Raw genomic sequence first — 25578 nt, 5'->3', positions numbered from 1 at the left:
TTCTTGTTCATATTTTTATTCATACACTTTATAGTCTACATATGTACACTGTTTAGATGTTGCACCATATTTATGCATCATTTACACGCATCACAAGAGGAGAATATTATAATGTCCTAAAATGATACCCTCTGAACCTTGGTAAAGTGAAAAAGAACATAGGTAAGAAAAACACACACGGATGTATCTCTGTGCAAAGATAACATTTTTATTCTATCTACCATAATCTGTTCGATTGATTTGGAACTTACGATTATTCATTTTGGATCGTTGTTAAGGATTTTCGTTTAAATTATAGGAAAAAATTGAAAAAAAGAAAAAAAAAAAAAGAAAAATAGAAAAAGAAAAGCCACATTTAAATACAAATATAATATAGAAATAATTTTTTTTTTTTTTTCATCACATTCTATATTATATATACGGATTATTAATCCTAATAAAATATTATAGATTCTCACGAATGCCTTTTCTTTACCAAGCAAAATAACAATAAGCATTTAATGTCACTTCTAAGAACTTATTAGATCTCCTAAAAAATAAACATTTCTACATTGTTCATGAAACAACATGAAGAAGATTATATTGTTTATGAGTTGAAGAAAAAGTTGAAGTAAAAAAAAAAAAAAAAAAAAAGAAACGTTTACATATTACCTTGCTCTGTAAATTCATAAAATCTAGAAATGAATTGTTTATTAGATGTCTTATAATTTCTAATGCGTGATAATAATATCTACGATAATTTTCGTCGTTTAAAGCTAGATCAACGTTATTACAACGGTAATGTTTCTCAGTAAAAATTAGAAAACCCCATGAGAATTCAGTCGAGAATACATACTTTCTTTTTTATATGCATTCATTACTTTTAATCGAACACGTTAGTCTGTATATATACGCACGATAGATAAAATGCGATTTAAATGAGAACATAAAAGATTATATAAATATGCTAATATCTTGAACCATCAAGATATAAAAAGGATATAATCTTATGAAACATTAGAAAATTAGATCAGATAAAGTTGTTAACAATGTAATTATAGACTTTATCATAAATATATTCAGTAAGTTGCATTGCAAGGTAGATCACACACTATGTTACGTTTTCTATGTAATCAGACTTATGAAAATGAATGCCTGTCATTTTAATGATTGACCAGTTTTATCAACGCTCCTGGAAATATTTATTTCTATTATTTTCTTTTTCTTTCTTTTCTTTTCTTTTCTCTTTTTTCTTTTCTTTTCTTCTCCTTCTATTTTGCCCTTAACGTAATAATTTACTGAAATATTTAATTAATATGTTTTGAGAATGTTCATTGGATCAAGTATCAAATTTGAAATTGATAAAAATGAGCCCCGAAACTACGGACAGTCAAGGAGCTATAATTATAAACGATGTCCTGCTTTTATTCTGTTAGCAGTATTTTTATATATAATATTGTTATATGATATTTTTTCTGTTTTATTTATTTATTTTCTTCCTTTTTTTTTTTTATTATGGTGCAACGTATAATTTTACTCTTCGGGATAGAAAATCTTTATATAAGCGGCATAGAAACGGAAGCTCATTTCAGCGAGATAAGGACGACTTCTCGAAATAGAGAATAATATCCCATAAAAATCATAAGAACATTTTCACAACGCTGATCACAAACACAAATATCTTTCGTTCAGTCTTGTATAAAATTTACTCTCGTAGATTAAAGAACAGTCTCAGCCATGGATATGGCAATTTCGTTAACGCCAGTAACACTAACTTCGAACAAAAGGCTGTATCAACCCCAAGAAATATTTACTCTCACGATCCTTTTCAACAAGTAGTTGCATGTTTTGCTCTTTGTGCAGCGATACGTTGACTTCGCCGTAATGTACGTGGTGCTGTTTCCGTATCATTTTCATCTTCCGATTCAAAATGATAGAATCCAGTTTTACCAGAATATCGCCAACTAATTATCGCACCATCCCACTATAAATGAAAGTATTATATTTAAAGAGTCAAACTTTCTTATCTGTTATGTATATGTAAAAGAAGAAAATCTATCATATTTACCGAAGTCGAAACAATTTCTTGATGATATGGATGCCAGCTTACATCGCGCACACATTTTTTGTGACCCAATAATGTATTAACTATTTGTCCGGTTAAAACGTCGTAAACTAAAGAAAAAGAAGAAAAAAAAACCACAATTCAGTATAATCAATCAATATAATCTGATATATTGCTAATAGTTTAATATATCAAAAAAGTTACTTATAACTCTGCCTGAAGCACATCCCGTATAAATGTATCTTTGACCTGTTGTTGCAGAAGGAGAAAAATGACAGCGTATCAAGGTTTGAAGGACGGAATGACCACGATACGTCATGATACTTGTATCACCTTCTAACATGTTTTTAGCTTTAAATACTGCAACAGCACACAGTGAAAATTATATATTAATATATTAATATAATAATACAATTTATGTAACAGTTATAATGTAAGTAACAATTTATATTGTTTTTACATTTTCTGGGTACTCTTTGCCATCTGTAGTCCCAATTTTGATTCGCAACTGCCTTACGAGTATTTTGCTCGCCATTTTGATCAGAAAATGCGCGAACGTCCCATAATTTGATCGTTTGATCTTTACTATTTGTAACCAAATATCTCCCATCTCCACGTGGATCAATATATGTTATACCATCCATATGGCCTGCTAAAACACCAACTGGATGTGGATCTGTTTCACTAAGGGTTCTCCTATCCCATACCTAAATTGTAATATCGTATTACACAAATATACGTATACGTAAATAATTTTTGTAAATTATTTACAATAACTTTACCTTACACAATCCATCGTCTCCTGCACTGTACAAAATTTGAGACGTGTTATCAGCAAAGGCAACAGTATTTACATCATCGTCATGACCTTCGATCTGCAAATTAATAATACATATAATAAATAAAAGTTTATATCTTTTATGAAACAATAATATTTCTGAAACAAACCCTAAAAGCACGCTGATGACATTCTCGGTCGTATACATAAAGAAAGCCATTATTAGCACCACCTAAAATTTCTCGACCATCGCTAGAGAAGACTAGAGAGAATATACAAAATCTTCGATCTCCAGGACACAATGATAATGACTCTTGCGTATTCGAATCTCCATAAACAGGACAAAGATATACTAAGGAAAAAAAAGTTTCGTTATAATTATTGATGCTTACAATTAAAACTATAATATATTTAATTAATAATATTACTTACAACATTCTGACCAACTTGAGTACACAATATAGTTTCCATCAGGACTGAATGCAGTATCTAAGATACTCCAACCTACGTCACGTGCAGAAATTTTTTTAAATTCCACAAATTTGCCATCATCGGTATGGTAGAGACGTAACAATTTATCTGTGAAAAATCATAATAATAAACATTAATTTTATATACCAAATGATGTTTATATATATAAATTGTAATATACCTTGGCTTGCAGTGAGAAAGAACCTTCCATCTTTTGAATAGGAACCGCAAAATACTTTGCTATTATATTTTGCCACTTGACGTGACTTGTTCGGTAAGAAGTTGCTGCTTATTCTACATTTTTCACCTATACTAAAACCAGAACCAAGGGATCTCTTTTGAATCATTGATGCAATAGATAAATTTTTGTTGGCGGAATCTTCTCTAAGGCCACATGCTTGCTTAGTAGCTAAACTTATTTCACTTTTCTGTAATATAGAAAATAAAGTAAAGTAACATGTTATATTTCATAGGTAAGCAATAAAAACCTACATCAAGTCTCGATGTGTTCGGTAGAGACATGATTTTTGGTGGCAGTACATTCGCCGCATATTCTTCGTCAGAATCATCATGATCTGAAGCTATGATATGTACTTGTCCACTAAAAGAAAAAAGAACAAAAAAAAGAATATCACCACTTTGTACAAAGATTTATATAGTACAATTTGAATATATCTATTCGAATGTAACTTTATCAATAATTTTAAAAAGTTTAATTGTTAATTTCCATGCCACATTTTTTTTTTTTCAAATATAGAAATCATTGGAATTAAAATGGAAGATCACTTCCAAAATTTTCATGTACATGGAAATTATATATATATATATATATATATATATATATATAATGCGAATAATAAAGTAAATAAATACATAGAAAAAAGAAATTACGGAAAATTCATAAGGCAATAACGACGAGATCTCAAGTAGAATATTCTTATGTAGGAAAAAAGAACAATAATCGTATCACGTATGACGGAATATAATGACCACATATTTCAAAGAACGGTGTAATAAAATAATAAACACGAAAGAGAGAGAGAGAAAAAGAGAGAGAGAGAGAGAGACAACGTTCGTTTATTCCAGCGAACTATGTAACTGTGAAAGTTTTTAAATATTTGAACGATATTTATGAAATCCTTGAGATATAAAGATAAGGAGGTTACATCGTTGACAGCTTCGACGTCGTCAAAGTATCGAAATCGAACAGTAGAGAAGAATGACGCAGAAAAGCAGAAGTGTAATATAATTAGAGTTTATTGAAAATAACGCGATATATAAAAAGTGAATGGAAGCGTTGTCGCGAACTGATGAGTAAGGATTATACTTAAGTAAAATCATAAGAGAAGAGGTTAGGAAAAACACGAGGGGTAGAGGGGTATCAATGCTCGCGCGTTTTAAGTTAAAGATATTTTGGTAAACCTTCGTATCAGATATTGTAAGACCGCGGCCAGGGTCGGGTCCTGCTCGAAGTCCATACTACGAGAGTTGAAGCCTCCCATGCAGCGAGAAAATAAATTATATTTACTGTTGAAAAGCAAACAAGAAAAATGTCGGAAGGTTGTGTGATGGTAAGTGTAGCTTGGTGGTGATAGTGATGATGTTGGCTCTGTGGTGGAGAGTATTGGAAGGAGGTGAGAAACAGGCGAAGTCGGTACTAGTATATAGTAACTCTCTCAAAGAGAGCTAAGAAACGATTGTGAATTGATTTTTATCTTTTTTAGATTTATTTAACACATATATGTATGTATACATTCCAATATGTTTTTTTTCTCTTTTTATCTTTGATCTTTCCTTTGACAAAATGAATTCGAGATATCGCTACGACGCTTTTCTTTGTGACTACGATGAACCCTAATAGATATTCTTTTGTTTGTCATCTGTATTTTTTCCTTTCCTTTTTTTTTTCCTTTTTTCTTTTTTTTTTCTTCTTTTTTTTTTTCCCTCGCAAAGTGAACTTTTTAAATTCGCCTTTGATTATGTACGATGAACTGTCATTGACGTTTAATTAAAAAACAGAACAATCGAAAAAAATCTCCCTTTACATAAATGCAAATCTTACGAATGATTAACATCATTTCATTTCCTTTTTTTTTCTTTTTATCTCTTTTGTTTTTTCTTGAACATATTATGTCATGCCTCGACTTCGTTCATAATTATAATAAAACGAGCAGTACGATTTAATAATTAACTTGCAAATGAATGTTTTTGCCAAAAAAAAAAAAAATCGAATTCATTTTGATTGCAAGGATTTGTAAGATAGGAAAATAAAATTTTACATACAATTGTACGTATAATTTTAAATTATGTATATTGGATACGCATACACCTGTGTTTATTAAATAATGAAATAAAATTATATTTTGTAAAATTGAAATGTTGCAACAATTTTTATTATATTATTTTTTATTGTATAAATTCGATGAACAGAAAAATTCTTTGTATTGTACATAATTGGAAATTGCACACAATAGATAAGAAATAATGCAAGTCAGACTTTAATGTTACGACAAATTAAATGAAGTTGCATAGAACAATGCAATGTATATATATATATATATATATATATATATATATATATATATATATATATATGTATGTATATGTATATCTATAAAATATAAAAGTAGCGATATGTAGTATAGGCGTTCCTTTATTGGCCAAACATTCTATCTCTCAATTCGATTTGTACTTTTTTAGATTATTACTACCACGTGACTTGACGACGATAGACCAACAAATCTAAGATGGAGAATGGCGGGAATATTTGAAACGTTTAAATCAAATATCAATAGTCGATAAGTGAAAGGTCGATAATATAGGATACAATTTATTGAATTGAGACAAAGAATTATCGATAGGAAAGAAATTATCTCTTATCTTATATTTTAGACAGCTTTATTATCTTATATTTTAAATAGTTTTACTCGATGTTAACCATTCTATTAACGATAAGTAACGATTCTTTATAACAAATATATGGATAATATAGCTTGTAAATTAATGTCGATATGTAATATTTATATTTTACAATGAAAAACGCTATTCCTAATATAGATATGCAATGGAGAGAATATGAGAGAACATCAAGAATCTTTATCCTGTTTCCAAAATGTCGAAGATATTAGAACTAACCTCATTTAAAGAGCAAAGTTTTAATTATGAGCTTGAATATCCGGTATTTGCCTGGAGCGATCGAGAAATTTGCACGTTGATCGTCATCCAAAGATATCTAGTATTCCCTTGGCAGTCATTCATTCATCTATATACGTATATACGTATTAAAAGAATCGTGTAGGCGTAGATAGAAAAAAAGAAAAGGAAAGATAGAAAGAGTGAGAGAGAGAGAGAGAGAGAGAGCGAGAGAGAGAGAGAGGGAAAGAGAAGGAGAAAAAGATATGGTATGGTGGACGAGGGAGGTATGCCCGGGGGAAGTGTCCTGCGCGTCTTCTTTACAGGGAATTACGTACCTTATTGCTTTTAAATTTGCGCGTAGCGAGTACCATTAAAGATAAAATTCATGTTTCCCTCGACAGAAAAAATTAATCTCTTTTCCTGAAATCTCTTGGTAAAAGAAATAAAAGCAATTTAAAAAATCAAGATCAATTTGGATATTTTTTTAAAAAAAGAAACAAATAAAAATGAATTAATACGAACACGAGGACGTTCGATTTGTCAGCCGATTGCCGAGAACGTGTGAGCTCGTTGGAATCAATGGCCTTGACCTATATGAGAGAAGGATGCTCAAGGCCGACGTACATGGTCTCGGCGTTGAACGGGAAACGATATGACTGACTGGGGATGGAAGAAAAGGAATTGAAAAAGGAGATTAAATTGAGGTGTTTTTAGGAAGATCGGTAGACGACGGGTAAGAAGAAGGTATGCGAGTAAGGGCGTACAAGTAAAATGTGTATCGATGAGAGGGAAAACGTCGCGAGAGAAGCAGTGGAGAGTTAGGAGGTGAGACGAGGCGAGGCCAGGCCAGGCCAGGTCAAATTCTATCCTCTGACCTCATATCCCCTAGCAGCCGCAGCTACCTGCAGCCCAGACCTATAATTTCCAGGCAGAGGCCTACACACCCTGGCCGGAGCCGGCCCGGAGCCGATCCGTACCTAACTATATATTCTTACTAACACAGCGAGGTATTAGGCGCTTGCGCACCTTCCTTTATACGGGAGAGTATAAAGTGGGCTGAGAGAGAGAGAGAGAGAGAGAGAGAGAGAAAAAGAGAAGGAGAGGGAGAGAAAGAGAGGGTGCTCCTGTTATCCTGTAAACAGGATCTTTCCTTCAGCCTTCCAGTGTCGCGACGGACGTCGATCGTCCTGCTGGAACATCTCGTGCGTTTAATTTATCAATACGAAACACTCTCAAGTTCAAGTTGCTTCGTGGATACGAGTTCAAATACGTCATCGTTTTCCAAAAAATAAATCAGTATATTTGATTATATATATATATATATATATATATATATATATATATATATATATATATATTTTTTTTTTCTTTTTTTCTTAGAATTTTGCCTTTAGTGCGTTACGTCCCGACCGGCGTCAATTCGTTTACAGTATATACTCAGCACGGAACTCTCGGCAACAGGTGAGATGATATTTTTTGATTTGCGATTTATGAATCGATAACTCCTTCCTTCTCTTTTTATTTTATTATCTATTTTTAACATATTCGATAACAGAACAGCTCTTCCTTCCTTACGTTACGTTTAATCGACCAAAAGATATCAGATATCAAGATTTACGAGGCTGAATTGCTAAACTAAAGCACACGGTTCGTTTCGTTTGGTTGATGAAATGAAATTTGTTGTTAACAAGATTAAGAATCAAGTTCTCCATTGTATCTACATAGATCCTCGGATTCGCCCATCCATCTTGTTATTTAATCGTAAGATAGATTTTATTTATTGTTCTCAATTTTTTTTTTTAATCTTCAAAAAATAACTCTTTTCATTGTTTTTTTATTTGAACTAGTCTAGCTTGACGATTTTTCGTTTTTTTCCTTTTTATCTTTGACTTTTTTCCTTTTTCATTTTTTGTTTTCTTTTTCTTTTTTTTTTTTTTTTTTTTTGTTTCGTATTATATGTCCCTTTTGCAGAAATTTAATTAAAAATTTATTCGGCCATGCACGAGACTTTCGGTATTTCAATTCAACAATCTCCTTCTGTTCTTTCTTCAAAAGTACAAGAGAATTCAGTCTATTCTCTTGATATTGTCAAAGAACAAGTTAATTCCATTAACTTCGTAGGAGGCTTTTCTTTTTTGAACGTAACAAATGAATATGATAAGGCGTTATTTTCTTTCCCTTTCTGTTTTTTTATATAATTGTGAAATTTCAATTAAATATATTTCGCAGGATAGGAGGGAGATGATGGGGGACTGGAAAGGGGGGGGGGGAGGTAGAGAAAAGGGAAAAGAAAAAATAACGAAGGTGCAACAAAACAAAAAGTAAAGTTTTGATTGCTATCGTAAATAGAAGTAGAGTGCAGTGTGTCATATGAATGAATGTATTAATAGATGAAACGTGAGACCCTTTCAATGTTCGCCAACACGTGTCATCAATATATCGTGCAATAATTCGAAGAGAAACACAATTATCGTTGAAACTTATTTCGAATAACTCGACGTGTAACTCTGATTACAATGTTTGTTCCGTATAATTTTCCTGTTTGCAAATTTATCGGCAATATGTTCGTACGGATTAAAATATGTTCATGCATTCATAAATATATATCAAATTGCGCGATACAAAATTTCATTCGAAAAGTCAGACAAAGTCATGTCTGATCGATTCGTGATACGATCTACTGGAATTAATAGCTAATGATAGAGAGTGATCGGTTTTATTATAAGGAAAAATAAAAAAGAACAAAAATTTTTCTTTCTTTTTTGTTTTCTTTTTTTTTTTTTTTTTTTTTCTTTTATTTTTATTTGTTATTCTCAATCGTGAGATTATATTCGAGATCATAAAAGATTCAGAATTTTGTTTTTGCGAAGAGAAAAATTATGATCGATCGAGAAAAAGTAATGAAAGTCGTTTGTTTTCGTCTTTTGTATGTACGATTGTAGGTGTCGTCGATATTAAAGGAAAGAAGGATGGATGGATGGATGAATAGATGGATGGATGGATGGATGGTTGGTTAGTTGGATGGAAGGAAGGAAGGAAGGAAGGAAGGAAGGAAACAAGAAAGGAAGGAAGGAAGGAAGGAAGGAAGAAGAGTCGATTCGATGAGGAAATGCATCCATCGAGAATCATATTTCCTGAACGGAAAGCATTGTATCTTACATTCTACGATGACTTACCTTGCATTCCTTTGCTTTCTCATTTTCAATATCACCATAAAATGATCTTGCGTTTTATTAGGAACGACGAAATATATTATATCACGATTAAATTCACCGGTAGAATGTTTATTCACTATTTTAGCATAGCTTTTCACAGGAACGTATAGACGAGGTGTTATAGATATTTGTGAGATTAAGCCTGTGCGTTGGATTGATGGCTATAAAAACATATTTAAGTGAGATCTAGCTCGACGATATGGAAACGAAAAGAGTGAAAGGTAAACCGACGGGTAATCGTGTACGATCGATTTTACAGTGGTACTACTTGCTTCTCTCACGTCTGCCAGTCTTTTTCCTTTGCTCTTTTTCTTTTCCTCCTTATTTTTCTCTGTCTCTATCTTTCTCTGTCTATTTTTCTTTTTCACTGTTTCTTACGTTCGCATGTTACCTTACAGATTCTTTCTAGTATTTACTCAATGCTCTCTGGAACTTGTTTTCTTTGCCATTTCCCATTCTGATGCGTGACCAATATCGCCTACAATTTTTAATTTATTTACCTACAGAAAGATCTTATCTCATTTATTATTATTTTATCTTTCTCTTCTACCTTACTGAATATCTATTTCGTTAGATCCAAAAAAAAAAAAGAAAAGAAAAGAAAAAAGAAAGAAAGGAAAAGAAATATTCATTCCGATCGACGAAACGTCATAAAATATATTATTTGTTGTGTTTCATTCGGTAGACAGTACGAAATAGCTCTGTTTCGTTGGATTGGATGAGATCTATTAAAGATACATCATGTTTGCAAAGTCTAAGAGCAGCAGTTCGTCCTCCAATTTTCAATTAGCAAATCCAATAAGAAATTTCTGCGAAATTCGGAAGCAAACAGCTACCGCGGGACCGGAACATGTTTGGCGTATCTACGATGCTTACAGTAAAGAGGACGGGAAGGTAATTTGTTTAATTGTTTTTCAAATTATAAAGAAAAAGCGAAACAAAAAGAAAACAGAAAGAAAGAAAAAAAAAGTATGACAATTAATATAAATTATTGTGACTTATGATTTATCGATATAAATATCGTATCGTGTCGAGATATGTGAAAATGTCGAGAGGATGTTTTCCTTGTTATGTTATTTCTAGTTAGACGATTGTTATCCTAATGCTTATAGTTCGTAAACTGAGTTAACGATTATACGATCGTTTCAAGTATGAGAAGAGAGTACCGGTTTACTATTTTCCTTTTGTCCGTATTACTTAGATACTCGAAGGGAATTGAAGCGGAACGGCAAATATTTACGTATTATCGCAACATTCGCTCTTTTCGCAAGAGTCGTTTTCCTAGTGGTCTGTTGCGTTGGAATAATGACACGGGTCAAACAAAATCGATTAACACTACGAGAAAGAGAAAGAGAAAGAAAAAGAAAAGAACAAAAAAGAAAAATGATGACTGACGAATGAAAAGGAATCGCTTTCCTTTGCGTTATACGATATCGTATATCCTATTTATATATATATATATATATATATATATATATATATATATATATATATATATATATACGTAAATAAAATGATGTTTCTTAGGGCTAATTCTTTTTTCGTCTTTTCTTCTTCATCAAGCGTGTCCTCGTTACGTATACACCAGTATTACCTTGGACTGGTGTAAGAGAGTAACTTATCAAGGCACGGTAAAGATAGACAACTTGATCTTAACTATATAATGGAACACGAACGTGTTCAGCCCTTCTCTCTTATGCATCACGTTTCAAAGTCTTTCTCTCTCTCTTTCTCTCTCACTCTCTTTATCTATCTATCTCTCTCTCTCTTTCTCTCTCTCTCTCTCTCTCTCTCACTCTCTCTCTCTCTTTCTCTTTCTTTCTCGTGTGATCCGATCGATTAGAAAAAACGTCTGATATAAGTATTGACTACTATCCATTATTCTTATCTGTCGTCGAAATACGAAATTTCGATTATTTCACTCGTGAGTAAATGGATCTCGTCGAATTTTAATACAACGTTATCTCCATTCTTCGAATTAATTGGAGTAATGAAATTATTCCAATTTTGACTTCTTTTATTTCTTATATATTAAAGATAATAATTCGTGAGATCGAAATTGTGAGATCATGAAATTAATTAAAAGGAAGAGATGAAATAAAAGAAGGAATCGTTCATTCGTAGGAAGTTTCTGTATTTCTCTTCGACAAACGTTCGGTGGAAAAACTTCACAAACCAAAACGCAAGGAAACTGTTACGGAAATATTACGGAATGGAGCTAAGGAAATGCAACGTTTTATCCATCCAAAGATATTGCAGGTATGGTACAGAGTATACATTTATATATATATATATATATAAATTTATATGACACCTGTCGATGTAAGTTAAAAGGAAAAGATATTTGCTTCAAGAAAATTCAATTTACTTATCGTGCTTAAGGAAACCTTAAAAGGTAAAGTAAATATCCCATAAAACTGAGGAATTAGGTTGATCAAAAGTTTTAAATCATAAGTTCGATTAATTCCAAAGACTTATGATTTACTTAAACGTAAATATATTTCCGATCGTTCAACTATAATGAAGATGGACAGTTTTGCGTCCATTGTTTTTTCTCTTTTTATATTTTTTTCTTTTGTTTTCTTTCTTTTTTTTCCTTTTTTTTCATTTTTGAAAAATAATAAATTTAACTCGAGGTTATCCCTCGTTCTACTTTAAAAGAATCTTCCCCAAGATTTATAATTTTTCCGCTTGGAAAATTTAATATCATCTGCAATTCTGCATAAAATATTGAGAACTTAATTACATATATGTTTATACCCCAGGGGAGCGAGTCGAATTTTGATCCGCTAGATAAAAGGGACCATCCCTTTCGTATTATACGGAACAATCTGATATATCAGACAACACCCCTATTTCACATATACACACACACACACACACACACACACACATATATATATATGCATATATTTAGGTATTATATTGCTTCATTGTAAAATCTTAACACATTTCCCGTCAAGTTATTTTTGAGTGATAGTCATTTTTAGACTAGACGATTTTGATATATTTATGATATATAGAGTTTGATGAATGTATTACAAAATAATTTATTTTGTGATTTCTTTAAGCGAAATTGAAATTTAATTTATTAGTAATAAAATTAATATCTATAATTTGATATGATCTTATTCCTCTACTTGATTTCTTGTGATTTGATTTTTTGTATTCTTTTGTAAATTAAAAATATCTTCTAATGATATCAATTGATCTATTAACATGACAAGAATGTCATTTGTTCTGATAAAAATTCAATATATGTACATATATAGAAAATAATATACGTATTGAAAATATTTTGAAATCCTTTTTAATGATCTTCGTATGGATTTTGTAGTTACCTTTCCGTTGACATTCTCTAGAAATCGATTCGTCGAATAAAAGATTTAATTGTTAGATATTATTTTCTTATTATAGGTATATAAAGTCGAAGAATGTCCTGAAACATTAGCCTTCGCTTCGGAACCGGTCTTAGCTAGTCTTGCAAATGTCTTAGCTTATGAAGAGCAACAAGAACTTATCAATAAACAAAATACATTGTCACAAAGCCATCGTCCAGTTTATATAAAAGAGTATGAATTATTGGATATTGAAATTAAATATGGTTTATTACAGGTAAGATTAATACGTTTAAAAGATATAGTTTTTAATTGACCATTTAGATACATATTTATGATAGACGTAATCTTTATGTAGTATGTAGTATATACATAACGTACATAAACGTATAATGTATATATCTACATGTATGCGAGTTATATAAGAGAAAAATGGCTTATATTTTATCTCATATTATAACGTCGTTTAAAGATTGCATCAGAGTTTGTTCGTTCGAGCTTTAAAGCGCGTTCCATCACTGGAAAATTGTGGTATTTTATGAAATACGTGAGATACGAACGAAGAGAAAGAATTTTTCAATTACTATATTCGTAACGGAAGGTAATTAATTTTCCAGGATAAAGGAAGAAAAAAAATAAAAAACGAATTTGTAATTTCGCTCCGATAACGGGAACGTTTTATCGGATTTGCAAATATATCTATATATCGTATTTTATTTATTTATTTATTTATTTTTCTTTTTTTTTTTTTTTTTTTTTTTTTTTTCCTCCATACTTCAGACAACGTTTATGCGAAAATAATATATGTACAAGTTGAGAATATAGAGTGCAATAAATACGAAGTCAAAATTAATTTCAGTCAAATCGTATCATCATAAATTATCGTCTGTTAAATAATATGCCCATGAAAAAGATATAAAATATATTATATATTTTTATTCAATGTAACATAACTTCATGCAATCGCGTAAGAGTAAATATTTAATAATTATATCTCGTTTTACAGATTACCGAAGCTTTACTATTTCTGCATACCAATTCTCATACCAAAATTCTTCACAGAAACGTTTGTCCGAGTAATATTATAATAACGAAAAGAGGAACGTGGAAGCTCGCCGGATTCGAATTTATAGGTAAGCCTGCAGCATCAAACTCGAGATCCTTTTTTTTTTTTATTTTCATTTGTTCAATCAATTTATTCGATATTACATAGAGGTGGTCAATGAGATACCATTTACTATACAACCATGGACAAGTAGAATGTCAAAAATGGCCCAACCAAATTTGGATTACTTAGGTAAGAAAATAATTAGATCGATTGACGATCTCCTACTTGTATGGCCTCGTACGTTTTTTATAGCACCGGAAATTCAACAAAAAAAATTAGGAAGCTTTAGTAGCGACATGTATAGTCTTGGAATGACAATATGTGCTATCTTCAATCGAGGCAGACCCTTGATTCAAGCCAATCACAATTGTTCCGAGTACCTGAAGCAATTAGAAAATGTAAGTTATTAATGCATCCTTCAATTTAATGTAATGTAATTATGTATCGTTCTATCCCGTTTATATATCAAAATATTAACGAAATGAAAATTTATTTATTTTTTTTTTCTGTTTTTTTTTTTTTTTTTTTTTTTTTTTTTTTTTAATCGGTACTTCTTACATATATGTAGCTCGATGATCGGGTCGAAATTATTCTACCATCGGTCACGCTTCCTCTGAGAGAAGCAGTTTCAAGACTTCTTCAAAAGGATATTGATCTAAGGCCTACCGCTCAAGTTTTATCGATGATCAAATATTTCCGGTTGGTAAAAAATAATTCCTTTGGAAAATCTATAAATAGAAAATTATATATGGAAAAGAGAGAAATATAAAATGATATGTTCATGATACAGGGATCCGCTCGTGCACGCCCTTCAATTTCTGGATGTGAGCAAGTTAAAGGACTTGATGCAAAAGGAACATTTTTATAGGACAACCCTGAAGGAATTGTTGCCGTATATACCGAAGGTAGAAAAGACGATCTACATAAAAGACGACCGTATGATTCCGTCGGCTCGCGTTGTCACATGCACCACTTTAATACGCAGAAACTATTGTATCAACACATTTGGTGGTATCTCCAAGCTGAGCTGCAGACCCAGGAAGTCTTATCGGCGGTCCTGCAGCCGATCTTATACATCATTGAAATGAGTACTAAAGAAGAATACGAGAATATAATCTTTCCCACCTTGAGGTAAATCATTCTTAGAGGGTTAAGAATTGAAAAGCTTTTTCTTTTCGTCGCAGATAATCTGTCGAGCTTTATATATATATATATATATATATATATATATATATATATATATATATATATATATATATATAAGAGCTCTCTTTCAAATAATTTTTATTCTTATCTAAAAGATTAATAGCCTCTTTCTTTCTTATCGCTTTGCTTGTTCTCAGACCGCTCTTCTCGAATCGAAAATCGATTAATGGTACTGTAACGTTGTTAGAAAATTTGCATGTAATATTGGAGAAGACACCCGAACAGTACATAGATTCAGAGGTTTTACAGATGTTATATACGAGTTTTGAGAATTCTACGATGCAAGTGCAGGTAAAATAACTTAATATATATATTATCTGTTAAATCGTACTCGTATGAAAATACGAAAGAAAATGTTTTTGCATATTTTCCTTAGACGGCCGCTTACATAGCAGTAACCAACGTGACGGAATATCTCAATGACGAAGCTATAAGAAATATAATATTACCAAAGTTACTTCAGGCCTTCGACAATGGTACCGTCGACGAACGTAAATTGATGAAAGTGGTTTACTGTATATTAAATCGACTCGAGAAACAAAAGATCATAGACTACGTTTTACCCCTTCTGTGCAAGGTTAAACTACAAGAACCCGAGATCGTCGTTCGGGTTGTAAGTAAGTGAAGCCGCTCTTTTTCTCGAAAATGAAATAATAAATGAGTAAATAAGAAGTAAAAATAAAAATTCGCTTCTAATGCTTCGCGCTTCTATGCTTTCTGAGCTTTCTCAATGCAATTACGTAGAATTCGTTCGGAAAGTAAGACGGATTATTTCGTTAAAATTATTTAACTTCGATCATCCACGCTAGTGTGTATCATCCATTCTGACTTGTAGATATTTACAAATTGATGCTTACCGATAAGAATTACGGTCTCTCCGTTAATTGGATGGCAACTCGAGCGATGCCCTCGTTACTTCCTCAGACTGTCAATCCAGGATTAAATTTGGAACAATTCATGTCACTTTTCCAAGTACTTCAAGAAATGTTGAATCACATAGAGAGGTAAGCTTCTTCTTCTTTTTTTTTTCTTTTGCTCTATTTTTTGTTTCTTTTTTCTTTTTTTCTTTTTTTTTTTTTCACAATATCATAGACTAATCGATTGGTGTCTATATTTTTTAGGAATCAAAGAAATAAGCTCACTCTAGACAATCTCTCTTTACCGAGTCCGGAACGTTATCGGCCTTTCCGACATCAGCATAGTACGGACAACATGCACGTACCACCATTCAACATCCCGAATTTAAGGATCGATCAACGAAAGACTTCGTCCGCCGAAGATATGGCGAGAAAGAATAGCATGAGTAAGAAATATGAAAACTTTTCGAAGTAATTATATTGTTGAAAAATGTCTTTGAAAATTATCTTCTCGATCTTTACGATTAGCTGAACCAGATAGGACGGCCTCAGCCGAAAATATGGCGCGGAAAAATTCAATGTTCAGTACGTAATATTAACTATCGATAAGAAAATATTGATAAGATTAATCTTAACGATGGTCCTTTCCCATTTTTAGACGCTTTTGGAGGATGGTTCACATCAACGATGAACGATAGCAATTTCTTAAAAGTGCATAACGCCTTCACGAGTAGACGTCTTTCGGATAATACTTTAATGACACCTAAAATACGCGTTGCACCATCTTGCGCCAGTTCTCCAGGTGGAACACCTGGTGGTGGTTTACCTGTACGTCGACATTCAAGTATAGGGCCTCAAGAACGACGTGGATCGAACATTAATCTTTCACCGCCCACGGTAACACGATATTTTGTATCTTTTAGAATCGTTAAACTTATTAAGTATAGGTGATAATAAATATCATTAATTATGAGGTAAGAAAATAACGTTTGTTCATTTTTCATATACGCAGGGAGGCGGAATGCCAATAACAAGTAGTAGCGTGCCATATCTTCTCAGTTCGAGTATGAATAGTGTTCGAGGATCAAGACGTCCCTCGGTATCATCGACGTCATCCCAACAAGGACTTCTTCAACAGGTTGGATCCAGCATGGTAAGACAACTACCCCCCATCTGCCTCAACCTCAATGGACCACCACCACCACCAACACTCTCTCCATCACTCCAGCTACCGGGACAACATTCCCACTGACCCTTGGTTACAGTGTAAGGATACTCACTATGCTTCCTCTTACCTACATGCCAGCACCAAAGATCGTGTCTGCATCTAGCTTGCTCTATCGCACGGTACTTCGATATTTCCCCGGGAAAGATCTTCGATATCGATGATCTGTCTTCGACGATTGAACGTCTTCGTAAATAAATAACGAACAATTAAATATAAATAATATTTCTGCTATAGCTGGTAACTTTTACGCTTCTGTGTTATTGCTAATTGTAAGTAACGCTATTCTTGCTGCGCGCTATTGCTGGTTATGGCTGCTCCTGTTGCCGCTGCCATCGGCGATGTCACTGCAATTCTTTGCTGAGAACGGACAGACACGTGATAATCTTCTTCTTTTTCTTATTACTTCTTATTTTCTTATTTTCTTCCTTCTATCTTTCTTTCTATCTGATTATTAATTTTATATTCCTCTTCACTTCTTTCAGACGTACTTCCTTCCTCTCCAATCCACTTGCCTCTCTATCGCCCAGGCGCATGAATTCTTTTATGATAATTCGATTTAAAAATAACAGTCAATTATATTAGCTTGTAAATATAGCTGGCTTAAATATGATCAAGTATACAAGCAATATGAATTTAACGTTCAAGACAAAATATTATCGAAAAGAAAAAATATACTTTCTATTTTCAACTTGTTTAAAATCTTATTTAGTGCTTATCAAGTATTTCTCATACAAATTAAACCATTAGATTCTTTGATATGTTACAGTATCAGTTCTTCAATAGACAAACCGACGCATGAAGCGTGCAAGCAGAAAGAAAGGAGAGATAGAGGAACGTCGAATGCTAATTTGTACCTAAAATATAGAAGAATATTCATCTTTCTGGGGAATTTGGAGAAAGTACAAGATCACCATGCGAAATGCAAAAGTAAATTGCCTTTTCTAATATTATCAAGAATCTGGTACGATCGGAACAAGGTAGGTTGTACAAATTCGAGCATCGCTAAGAGAAAGTATTCGATGTCACGATGATATGAGAATAGGAATTCACAAATTCGACTTCATTTCGAGGATTGATCTTTCTTTAAATTACTTCGAAAAATTTTCTTCTTCAAAGTACCTACAATTCTCAACGATAATATACAATATATATATATATATATATTGTGTATCATATGTCGCTCATGAATGAAATAAGTCACAGCGAGAAGAGTAGTCGCTTTCAATGGGTGAACTCTCTTCTTCTTTCTTCAAATAAATACGAGTTTATGAATCTCTTTCTTTCTCTTTAAATGTTTCATCGTGTAATAACAGGACGTGTGTCGGTCTTCAATGGATCAGCTGATAAATTCTCTATTAAATGTATACATGTATACACGTGTCTACATGTGTATAATAATTAAATCCTCGTGCACGTGCTCGTTAGTAATCGACATTTTATCAGCTCATTAATTTTCGATCAATTCGTTTTTCATTCTCTTGTTTCAAATCACTTCGATATTTTATAATTAAGTACTTTCAGACAAAATGATTATTATTCGTAATTATAAACTCTTTGCCCCTATAGACAGATTGCACTTATCACATATATGGTTATACATCGTCTATAATCAGGGACTTAAAAATCTTTCTTACCGATAGATGATAATCGCGAGCTATGTTATCGACATAGTATAAAGTGATATCTGTTTTCAGGCGTAATACGAAACCATGAAGAAATTTAATATTCATGATTATCAAATAATTTACGAAGTGATGCGAACCTTTCACATATATACAAATATTTAAAATGATTGAATAATGAATCTCATTATTAATACTTGTATATTCATTCTGTTATATTTCTAGTATTCATATTTACATATCTTCGGCCTCATTCGTAAAGAGAGAAGCTAATATTTTTCTCCTTAATATAGGGCCTATTGCTGTTATTAAATGGGAAAACGCGTGATTGCGCGATACCCTTGTCAATTGTCGCATTACACAATCATTAATAGTTAAGGTAGTTTTTGTATCCGTGTAAGATATACATACATATATACATACATACATACATATATATCGCGCGGGCGTTCGCGCGCCTCTCGGTGACGGATAGCATCCAGAAGAAAGTGCGATGTTAAAAAATAAAGCTAAAAATACGATCTTATTCTTTTCCAATATACGGCCAACGATCGGAAAAAGACAGACAGACAGACAGACAGACAGACAGAGAGAGAGAAAAGAGAAAAATAAAATAAACCACGTGTTCCTATGTACAACGCGCGCAAATAAATTTTCATTTTGCGCTCCGGTAAGATATACTTCGCCTAGATATTTTTTCCCGCTTGTAATGAAAAATATATGTAGGGACAGTCTTACACAATTACATATTCACATATATACATGTACAATGTACGATGTCGATTATCGAAAGATTTTCGAATTTTATCTGACGTTTCCAATCTTTCACAGAGTTTATAGAAAATAAAACAGGTAATGTAGATCGTTATACTGATATATATACATATGTATATGTATATATATATATATATATATATATATATATATATATATATCAGATGAATTGTATCATTTGTTAAGCATCGTTTCGTACATCGAATAATATCGATTCTCGCAGTTTGACGACCTCCTTATGAACGAAACGACGATGATCAAACGGTTTATATATCCGTGCTCGTCTATGTACATGACTTTCGAATATTTGTTAAATTTCTTATCTGCCGTCCGATTTCTTATGATTCGAGAGTAATTCTATCCTTTTACCCTGGACGAGCGCGAAATTGTAATGCACGGAATCGTAAAAGCACGCAAGTATGATAAGCTATCTACACAAATATTAGGCCATATATCCTACGAAGTTAAAGGAGTGGTACATCTATTGTATTGTACGTATATATGTATGCGTCTATACATGTTCCTAAGACGATCATACAAAGTTAAGTGTCCTTAATATTAAGCAAAACCGGTTAAACGATCCAGACGGATCGTTTAATATATTGAGAGAACAAATCGTATATATTGGTGATTATTTCCATAAAATCGCGCGCGAATGTCCGCATTTACTTTATCGTAATTATATTTGTATGTATATATATATATATATATATATATATATATATATATATAGATATATATGTATGTATTAATATGTACTTATGTATATATGTATATTTATATATCTATATATACATACATATGTATACATGTATCACGGACAATCATGGACAATCATCTTTCAAACCACGGTAATAAAAGTGCGTGAGAAACGATCGATTTAATGTTTTACGCTCTATATATAATGGTATGTGTATATTGATCTCAATGATCATTGATTTATCTCATCGTGCAAGTGTGTAAATCCGATCGTTCTTGTATAAGATAAACCCCATCGATTGGTATTACGCACAATGTATGAAGTATAGAGATTTCTTACATTCGTGACGTTATATAAATATCTTTAACTATAAATATTGAACCGATTTAGTCTTGATATCTAATCGAAAGTCTCTCCATTTTTTTTTAAATATTTATTTCTTTATAATAGGCAATACTGATGACATTATTGGAATACCTCTTTCTGATCCTTGCGTGTGCGTACTTTGTATTAAAAATAATTTTTCTCTATATATATATATACATATATAATATATGTGTGTGTATATGTATATACATATATATATATATATGCACACATATATATTTAGAATCTATGTGGTAATACAAATACGGAGTCGAGTAAAATACTTCCCTTTTCTTTATATTCTTCAAAGAAAAGATAAAAATATATTGACTAAATGAATATACCAAGTATGGCCATAATAAAAGTGTTATTAAAATAAAAACTTTCTCTCTCTTTCTCTCTCTCTCTCTCTCTTCTATTATTTCATTAATAATATATAATAGTATTTTACACGACTACGTGATATATTTGACAAAAATTTATCGCGGTATGCTTCAATCGTACTCTTGGCTATATTGTACGCTCGTAACCGTGATTTTGTCATTAAAAACGGTAATCGTCCTTTTTGGAATCTTTGTTGATTGTTAATGGATAAGATAAGTAAAACATAATTGCAATTCGATTTAAAGTAACAATAATAATGATAACAATAATGTGATTATTAAGTGTCTATTATGTTATATTCAATAATGATCCTTTGGACGTAATTATATAAAGGATGTTTCTATTAAAAATTGACACAAAATGAAGATTAATAAGGTTCAATGAAGAAGATATAAACAATAACTCGTCCTCAGATACATATCCAAAATTAAAAAAAATTTATTTAGGCAATGAAGAATAAAAGAGAAAATTACATTTTTCCATTTTAAAAATTAAAATATGTTTTTCCTCGAAAAAGATAAAAATATTATATTAATTAACGACGATTTATCTGATTAAAGTAACGCCATATGTGAGAAAAATCGTATCTAGATTTATGAATACAGAATTATTAGAAATTTTGCTCAAAATAAAACTAAAACCCATATAATTCGATCATAATATAAAAGGGACACGACAGTTAAAAAAAAAAAAAAATATATATTACACATTTTCTTGATATAATTGGTATTTTTTCTATCATTGATTATATACATGTTATATACACGCGAGAAGTGGCAAATTTGATGTATTGTATCTGTATAGTGCCTATAGTGATTGTCAATGAAGAAAGTTGAAAATGTATAAATTTTGAAATCAGAGAACAAGATGAGTATCGAAAGTTTTCCAAAATCTCAACCGATCCCGAGAAATCTAAATTATAACATATATAGATATACGTGCTTGTTCATCTCTCATATTCATTAATTTTAATGATATATTCATTAAAAGAGAGATATTCCCAAAGATTATGCAATTGTACACGTAGATAATCATTACACCGAGTAATAGATACTCGTCGAATCCCTTTTAAAAATTATGTGTTCAAAAGGAGTTTATTCTACATGAAATTGTTAGTTTAAGTCGAAGTACAATCAAAGGATCTGTTTTCAAATTGTGGCCCTTATGACAATTACAATATTCTATATGTCTATTTCATGTATCCATTTTTAAAAATATAATAAAACACCCGTTATGTCAATAATAAATTGAATATGCATGTGTTGGTATGGATAAGCGGGTAAGTATATATGACATGTTTTATTTTATAAAATCTACGAATAATTAATTTTAATTTATAAAATTTTTCAAAAACATTATAAATAAGATTCCGACTAAAATGTCATTTTTCATAATTCACACTGACAAACTAATTTTAATTTTACACCTTCGTATGCAGCTCTCATCCATATGCCAATTGCGTGTGCTCCAGGGTCAGGATATTTAAATTTCTACGAAAAATTAAATTGCATGAATATCCTCCGATAATTTTACATAGTTGTAAAAACGTGTAAAAAAAAAAAAGAAAGGTTAATAAATAACAAAACAATATTCAGAAAAATGTTATTATAAAAAAAGAAAATTAGATACTTTGAATTTCATTAAGCTAGTTTTACGGACACGTGTATATATTGTTTGAATAGCACATTTTTCTGCAGCCTTAACAGCTTCTCCAAATGCTTGAATAGGATGCATTTTGGCATCTAATGCATTAGATAACATATTTTGTGCACTCATTAAAGGATCTAGCATTGTTCTATCTCCAAATGATACTTTTCCAAATTCTGATATCACTTTATTTCCTGCAATCAATGCGTTCAACCATGTACGAGGTATTACCTGATCGTTTGTTTCAGCAAAGACCTGTAATTATTTATAAATGCGTTATAATAAGTAACTATTTATAACAAGATAAGTCTGATTTGACTTTTACCTTAGCAATAGCATGAAAAAATAAGGAATATAATCCTCCTTGCAATCCACCCATTTCTTTTTCTATAATACAACTAATATGTGTAAAAGTGACAAAAGGATTTGTACTGTTTATTTTATTCTCCTGAAAAATAAGGCACTTTTAGTTATGACAATGATGTATAAAAACAATATCTTAAAATTTTACAACATATATTACTTTGATTGCAGTTTTTATGGCATTTGCTCCTCGAGCGAGTGTAGTACCACAATCACCATCACCGCATTCTTTATCCATTATATTCAATTGTTCTGCACAAACTATCAATGCTTCACATGCAAAAGATATAATAATTAAAAGCACTTGTCCAGTTCTATTATCTATCATAGCTCCTTTGGCCTCTATAGAAGGTAAACTATCATTGCAATATTCCTACAAAATTTGTTCAGTTTTATTGATTAAAAAATTCAAAAATTTTAGTAAAATGCAATTGTTTTATTTACCCTGCAATATTTTGTTGGAACAACTGTTTCTAAGTCATGAGTCTAAAAAAAATATAATATTTTATATGAGACATGTTGTTCGTTTAGTTTAGCTACAAACATAGCTTTACTACATTTTATTTGTAACATTATAATAGTAAACTAACTTGTTCAAATCCAACCATTTCAGCAGTCAATACTTTTGGCCAAGCAGGTGCTAATGTTAGACTATCAAGATATTTAATTAGATTGGAATCAACAGAAAGATTCAGTAACGAGACTTGAAAGCCATAAGAATCTAATGATGTCATTAAATGACCTGTATATACTCTTTGCACTAATAAATCCAAGACCTTTAATTGTTTAAGAACTTCAAGTGTAAATATATTAGATTCTATCTGGTTAGTGCCTAAGAAACAAAAATTATTCATTATTATATTTTGCTTTAAGGATCATAAAGACTATTACACTGTTTCAATTGGCATTAAATATACCTCCAAGATTGTTTACTATAACAGCTACACTATGGCCAACAGGAAACCTTCTGACATTTGTTGTTTCATTTGAGTTCTGGGATGATACTACCAGTTTATGTACTATAAGAGTAACAACATCCTCAATGGATGTTGCATTTACTTGACAAATACCTGATTCACCATTAATACCATATCCTATTCATTGTTCAAAATATAATAATAGAATGTATCATAAGAAACATTATGTGAACATTTTTTTTCCAATAATTTATAAAATTAATATAAACCTATCTCCATCTTTGCAACATTGCTGTTCCGTGAACATAAATTATCTTTATAAGAGAAAGATATTTTCATGCCTATGCTAATAGTTGCAATTTCTTCATTATTTATGATTCTATTGCATACATTACAAATAGTTTCTAAATTTTCCCCATTTTCTGCCATTGCACCAGCTATTTTATTAATAAATAATATACCGGCTAAACCACGTTTTTCTATACTTTTTTCGTCAGCTTCTAAGCAAACATCATCTCCAACAATTATCATTTTTACATATATCCCCATACTTTCTGCGCGTAATTTGGCTAATCCAAAATTTATACGATATCCAGGATAACTTTGTACTATCAACAGCACACCTACAAGGACAAGAAAATAATAAAGAAATGATATGTGATTTAATAAATTATAATACAAATTTAATACCAGGAGAATGATTTGTGCCGATTTCATCAATGACTCTTAATATAGAATTTACTGGTGGTGCTGATGAAATATCTCCACAAATTGCAGCAGTCAACATACCAGGACCTACAAAGCCTGTATGAGCCGGTTCATTACCACTTCCTCCGCCAGATATTAATTTAACCTGATAAGAGCCAGATATTAATTTAACGATTTATGGAGAAATTAATATTGACATACTTTATCAGTCATATTAGAGTAATCTCTTCGTAAGATAGCTTTACAATCTTCCAAAAGAACTAAGCCATGATGTATTAGTGCAATATTAATAAGATTGGTCTCAGTTGCCTGATCAAGATCATTCCATAAATGTTGCATTTTATGATAATAAACAATAAATTACAAAAATATTAATCTTCTATCGTATTTTACACATATGTTCGTATTTATATATGACCAATTTATTATCACTTAAAAACCAAAAAATTTTTGTTGACACTGTATATATATATATACATAAATGTATTTTAGGTTAGGAAAATTGAATGATATATCATACAAATAAATAATAAAAAAAAATTGTTATTATTTAAGTCTCAGTGATCTGTGAATATCAATATAATAATGAATAAAGTAAATAATAAGGCAATATTAATATTGTTTTTTTTCACTTTGTTCTATTCTTCGAGTTGTATTTTTGTAAACGATAGATCGATTATCATACAATACTCGATTACTTAATAGTAAGATATGTAT

The 25578-nt window shown here is 31.2% G+C and overlaps 3 protein-coding genes and 1 long non-coding RNA gene across 12 annotated transcripts; 1 reads left to right on the top strand and 3 right to left on the bottom strand.

Annotated features, from left to right (window-relative positions):
* On the bottom strand, positions 1 to 4941 carry LOC124952638 (DDB1- and CUL4-associated factor 11). 2 transcript variants are annotated; one of them, XM_047502796.1, is made up of 10 exons: positions 4716 to 4941; positions 3786 to 3894; positions 3475 to 3721; positions 3255 to 3401; positions 2993 to 3174; positions 2827 to 2919; positions 2505 to 2751; positions 2249 to 2404; positions 2048 to 2154; positions 1 to 1963 (listed from the first exon to the last, which is right to left on the bottom strand). In XM_047502796.1, exons 1-10 carry the CDS (start codon positions 4793 to 4795, stop codon positions 1808 to 1810), a joined length of 1524 nt encoding a protein of 507 aa, XP_047358752.1. In that variant the 5' UTR covers positions 4796 to 4941; the 3' UTR covers positions 1 to 1807. The 2 variants fall into 2 exon arrangements, with proteins under 2 accessions (XP_047358752.1, XP_047358751.1); XM_047502795.1 differs by lacking the exon at positions 4716 to 4941 and adding an exon at positions 4185 to 4624.
* A 2820-nt stretch (positions 4942 to 7761) lies between these two features.
* LOC124952635 (SCY1-like protein 2) lies at positions 7762 to 22466 on the top strand. 8 transcript variants are annotated; one of them, XM_047502788.1, is made up of 17 exons: positions 7762 to 7889; positions 10329 to 10537; positions 11768 to 11902; positions 13061 to 13258; positions 13988 to 14114; positions 14195 to 14487; positions 14658 to 14788; positions 14880 to 14994; positions 15075 to 15220; positions 15433 to 15586; positions 15672 to 15912; positions 16131 to 16299; positions 16417 to 16598; positions 16681 to 16737; positions 16811 to 17049; positions 17165 to 17418; positions 18147 to 22466. In XM_047502788.1, the coding sequence occupies exons 2-16, from the start codon at positions 10385 to 10387 to the stop codon at positions 17402 to 17404; spliced, it is 2580 nt and encodes an 859-aa protein (XP_047358744.1). In that variant the 5' UTR covers positions 7762 to 7889; positions 10329 to 10384; the 3' UTR covers positions 17405 to 17418; positions 18147 to 22466. The 8 variants fall into 8 exon arrangements, with proteins under 8 accessions (XP_047358744.1, XP_047358745.1, XP_047358741.1 ...); XM_047502789.1 differs by lacking the exon at positions 7762 to 7889 and adding an exon at positions 8022 to 8189; XM_047502785.1 differs by lacking the exon at positions 7762 to 7889 and adding an exon at positions 9254 to 9864.
* LOC124952643 lies at positions 14205 to 17334 on the bottom strand. The gene is made up of 3 exons (XR_007101960.1): positions 16153 to 17334; positions 14648 to 14817; positions 14205 to 14469 (listed from the first exon to the last, which is right to left on the bottom strand). It is a non-coding gene; the product is annotated as an uncharacterized LOC124952643 (long non-coding RNA).
* Positions 21689 to 25530, bottom strand: LOC124952637 (triokinase/FMN cyclase-like). The gene is made up of 10 exons (XM_047502794.1): positions 25063 to 25530; positions 24844 to 25006; positions 24423 to 24776; positions 24154 to 24330; positions 23827 to 24068; positions 23681 to 23722; positions 23397 to 23609; positions 23199 to 23321; positions 22856 to 23128; positions 21689 to 22716 (listed from the first exon to the last, which is right to left on the bottom strand). The coding sequence occupies exons 1-10, from the start codon at positions 25198 to 25200 to the stop codon at positions 22615 to 22617; spliced, it is 1827 nt and encodes a 608-aa protein (XP_047358750.1). The 5' UTR covers positions 25201 to 25530; the 3' UTR covers positions 21689 to 22614.
* Between the last annotated feature and the right edge of the window lie 48 nt (positions 25531 to 25578).

This window comes from Vespa velutina, chromosome 10, assembly GCF_912470025.1.
Source record: "Vespa velutina chromosome 10, iVesVel2.1, whole genome shotgun sequence".
Classification (NCBI taxonomy): Eukaryota; Metazoa; Arthropoda; class Insecta; order Hymenoptera; family Vespidae; genus Vespa; species Vespa velutina.
The sequence above is the reverse complement of the archived record's forward strand: the minus strand, read 5'-3'. Positions and strand labels throughout refer to the sequence as shown.

Bases quoted from the DNA above. Each gene is read 5' to 3' on its own strand.
- LOC124952638 (XM_047502795.1), bottom strand. From the start codon at position 4,288: ATGTGGTCATTATATTCCGTCATACGTGATACGATTATTGTTCTTTTT. The intron at 3,175-3,254 runs GTAAGTAATATT...TTTTTTCCTTAG, and splicing joins CTCAAGTTGGTCAGAATGTT to TATATCTTTGTCCTGTTTAT. The intron at 2,920-2,992 runs GTTTGTTTCAGA...ATTAATTTGCAG, and splicing joins GTCATCAGCGTGCTTTTAGG to ATCGAAGGTCATGACGATGA.
- LOC124952635 (XM_047502788.1), top strand. From the start codon at position 10,385: ATGTTTGCAAAGTCTAAGAGCAGCAGTTCGTCCTCCAATTTTCAATTA. The intron at 16,738-16,810 runs GTACGTAATATT...TCCCATTTTTAG, and splicing joins GCGGAAAAATTCAATGTTCA to ACGCTTTTGGAGGATGGTTC. The intron at 17,050-17,164 runs GTAACACGATAT...TCATATACGCAG, and splicing joins TTAATCTTTCACCGCCCACG to GGAGGCGGAATGCCAATAAC.
- LOC124952637 (XM_047502794.1), bottom strand. From the start codon at position 25,200: ATGCAACATTTATGGAATGATCTTGATCAGGCAACTGAGACCAATCTT. The intron at 23,129-23,198 runs GTAAAAGTCAAA...AAATAATTACAG, and splicing joins TTTTTCATGCTATTGCTAAG to GTCTTTGCTGAAACAAACGA. The intron at 22,717-22,855 runs GTATCTAATTTT...AATTTTTCGTAG, and splicing joins CTAGCTTAATGAAATTCAAA to AAATTTAAATATCCTGACCC.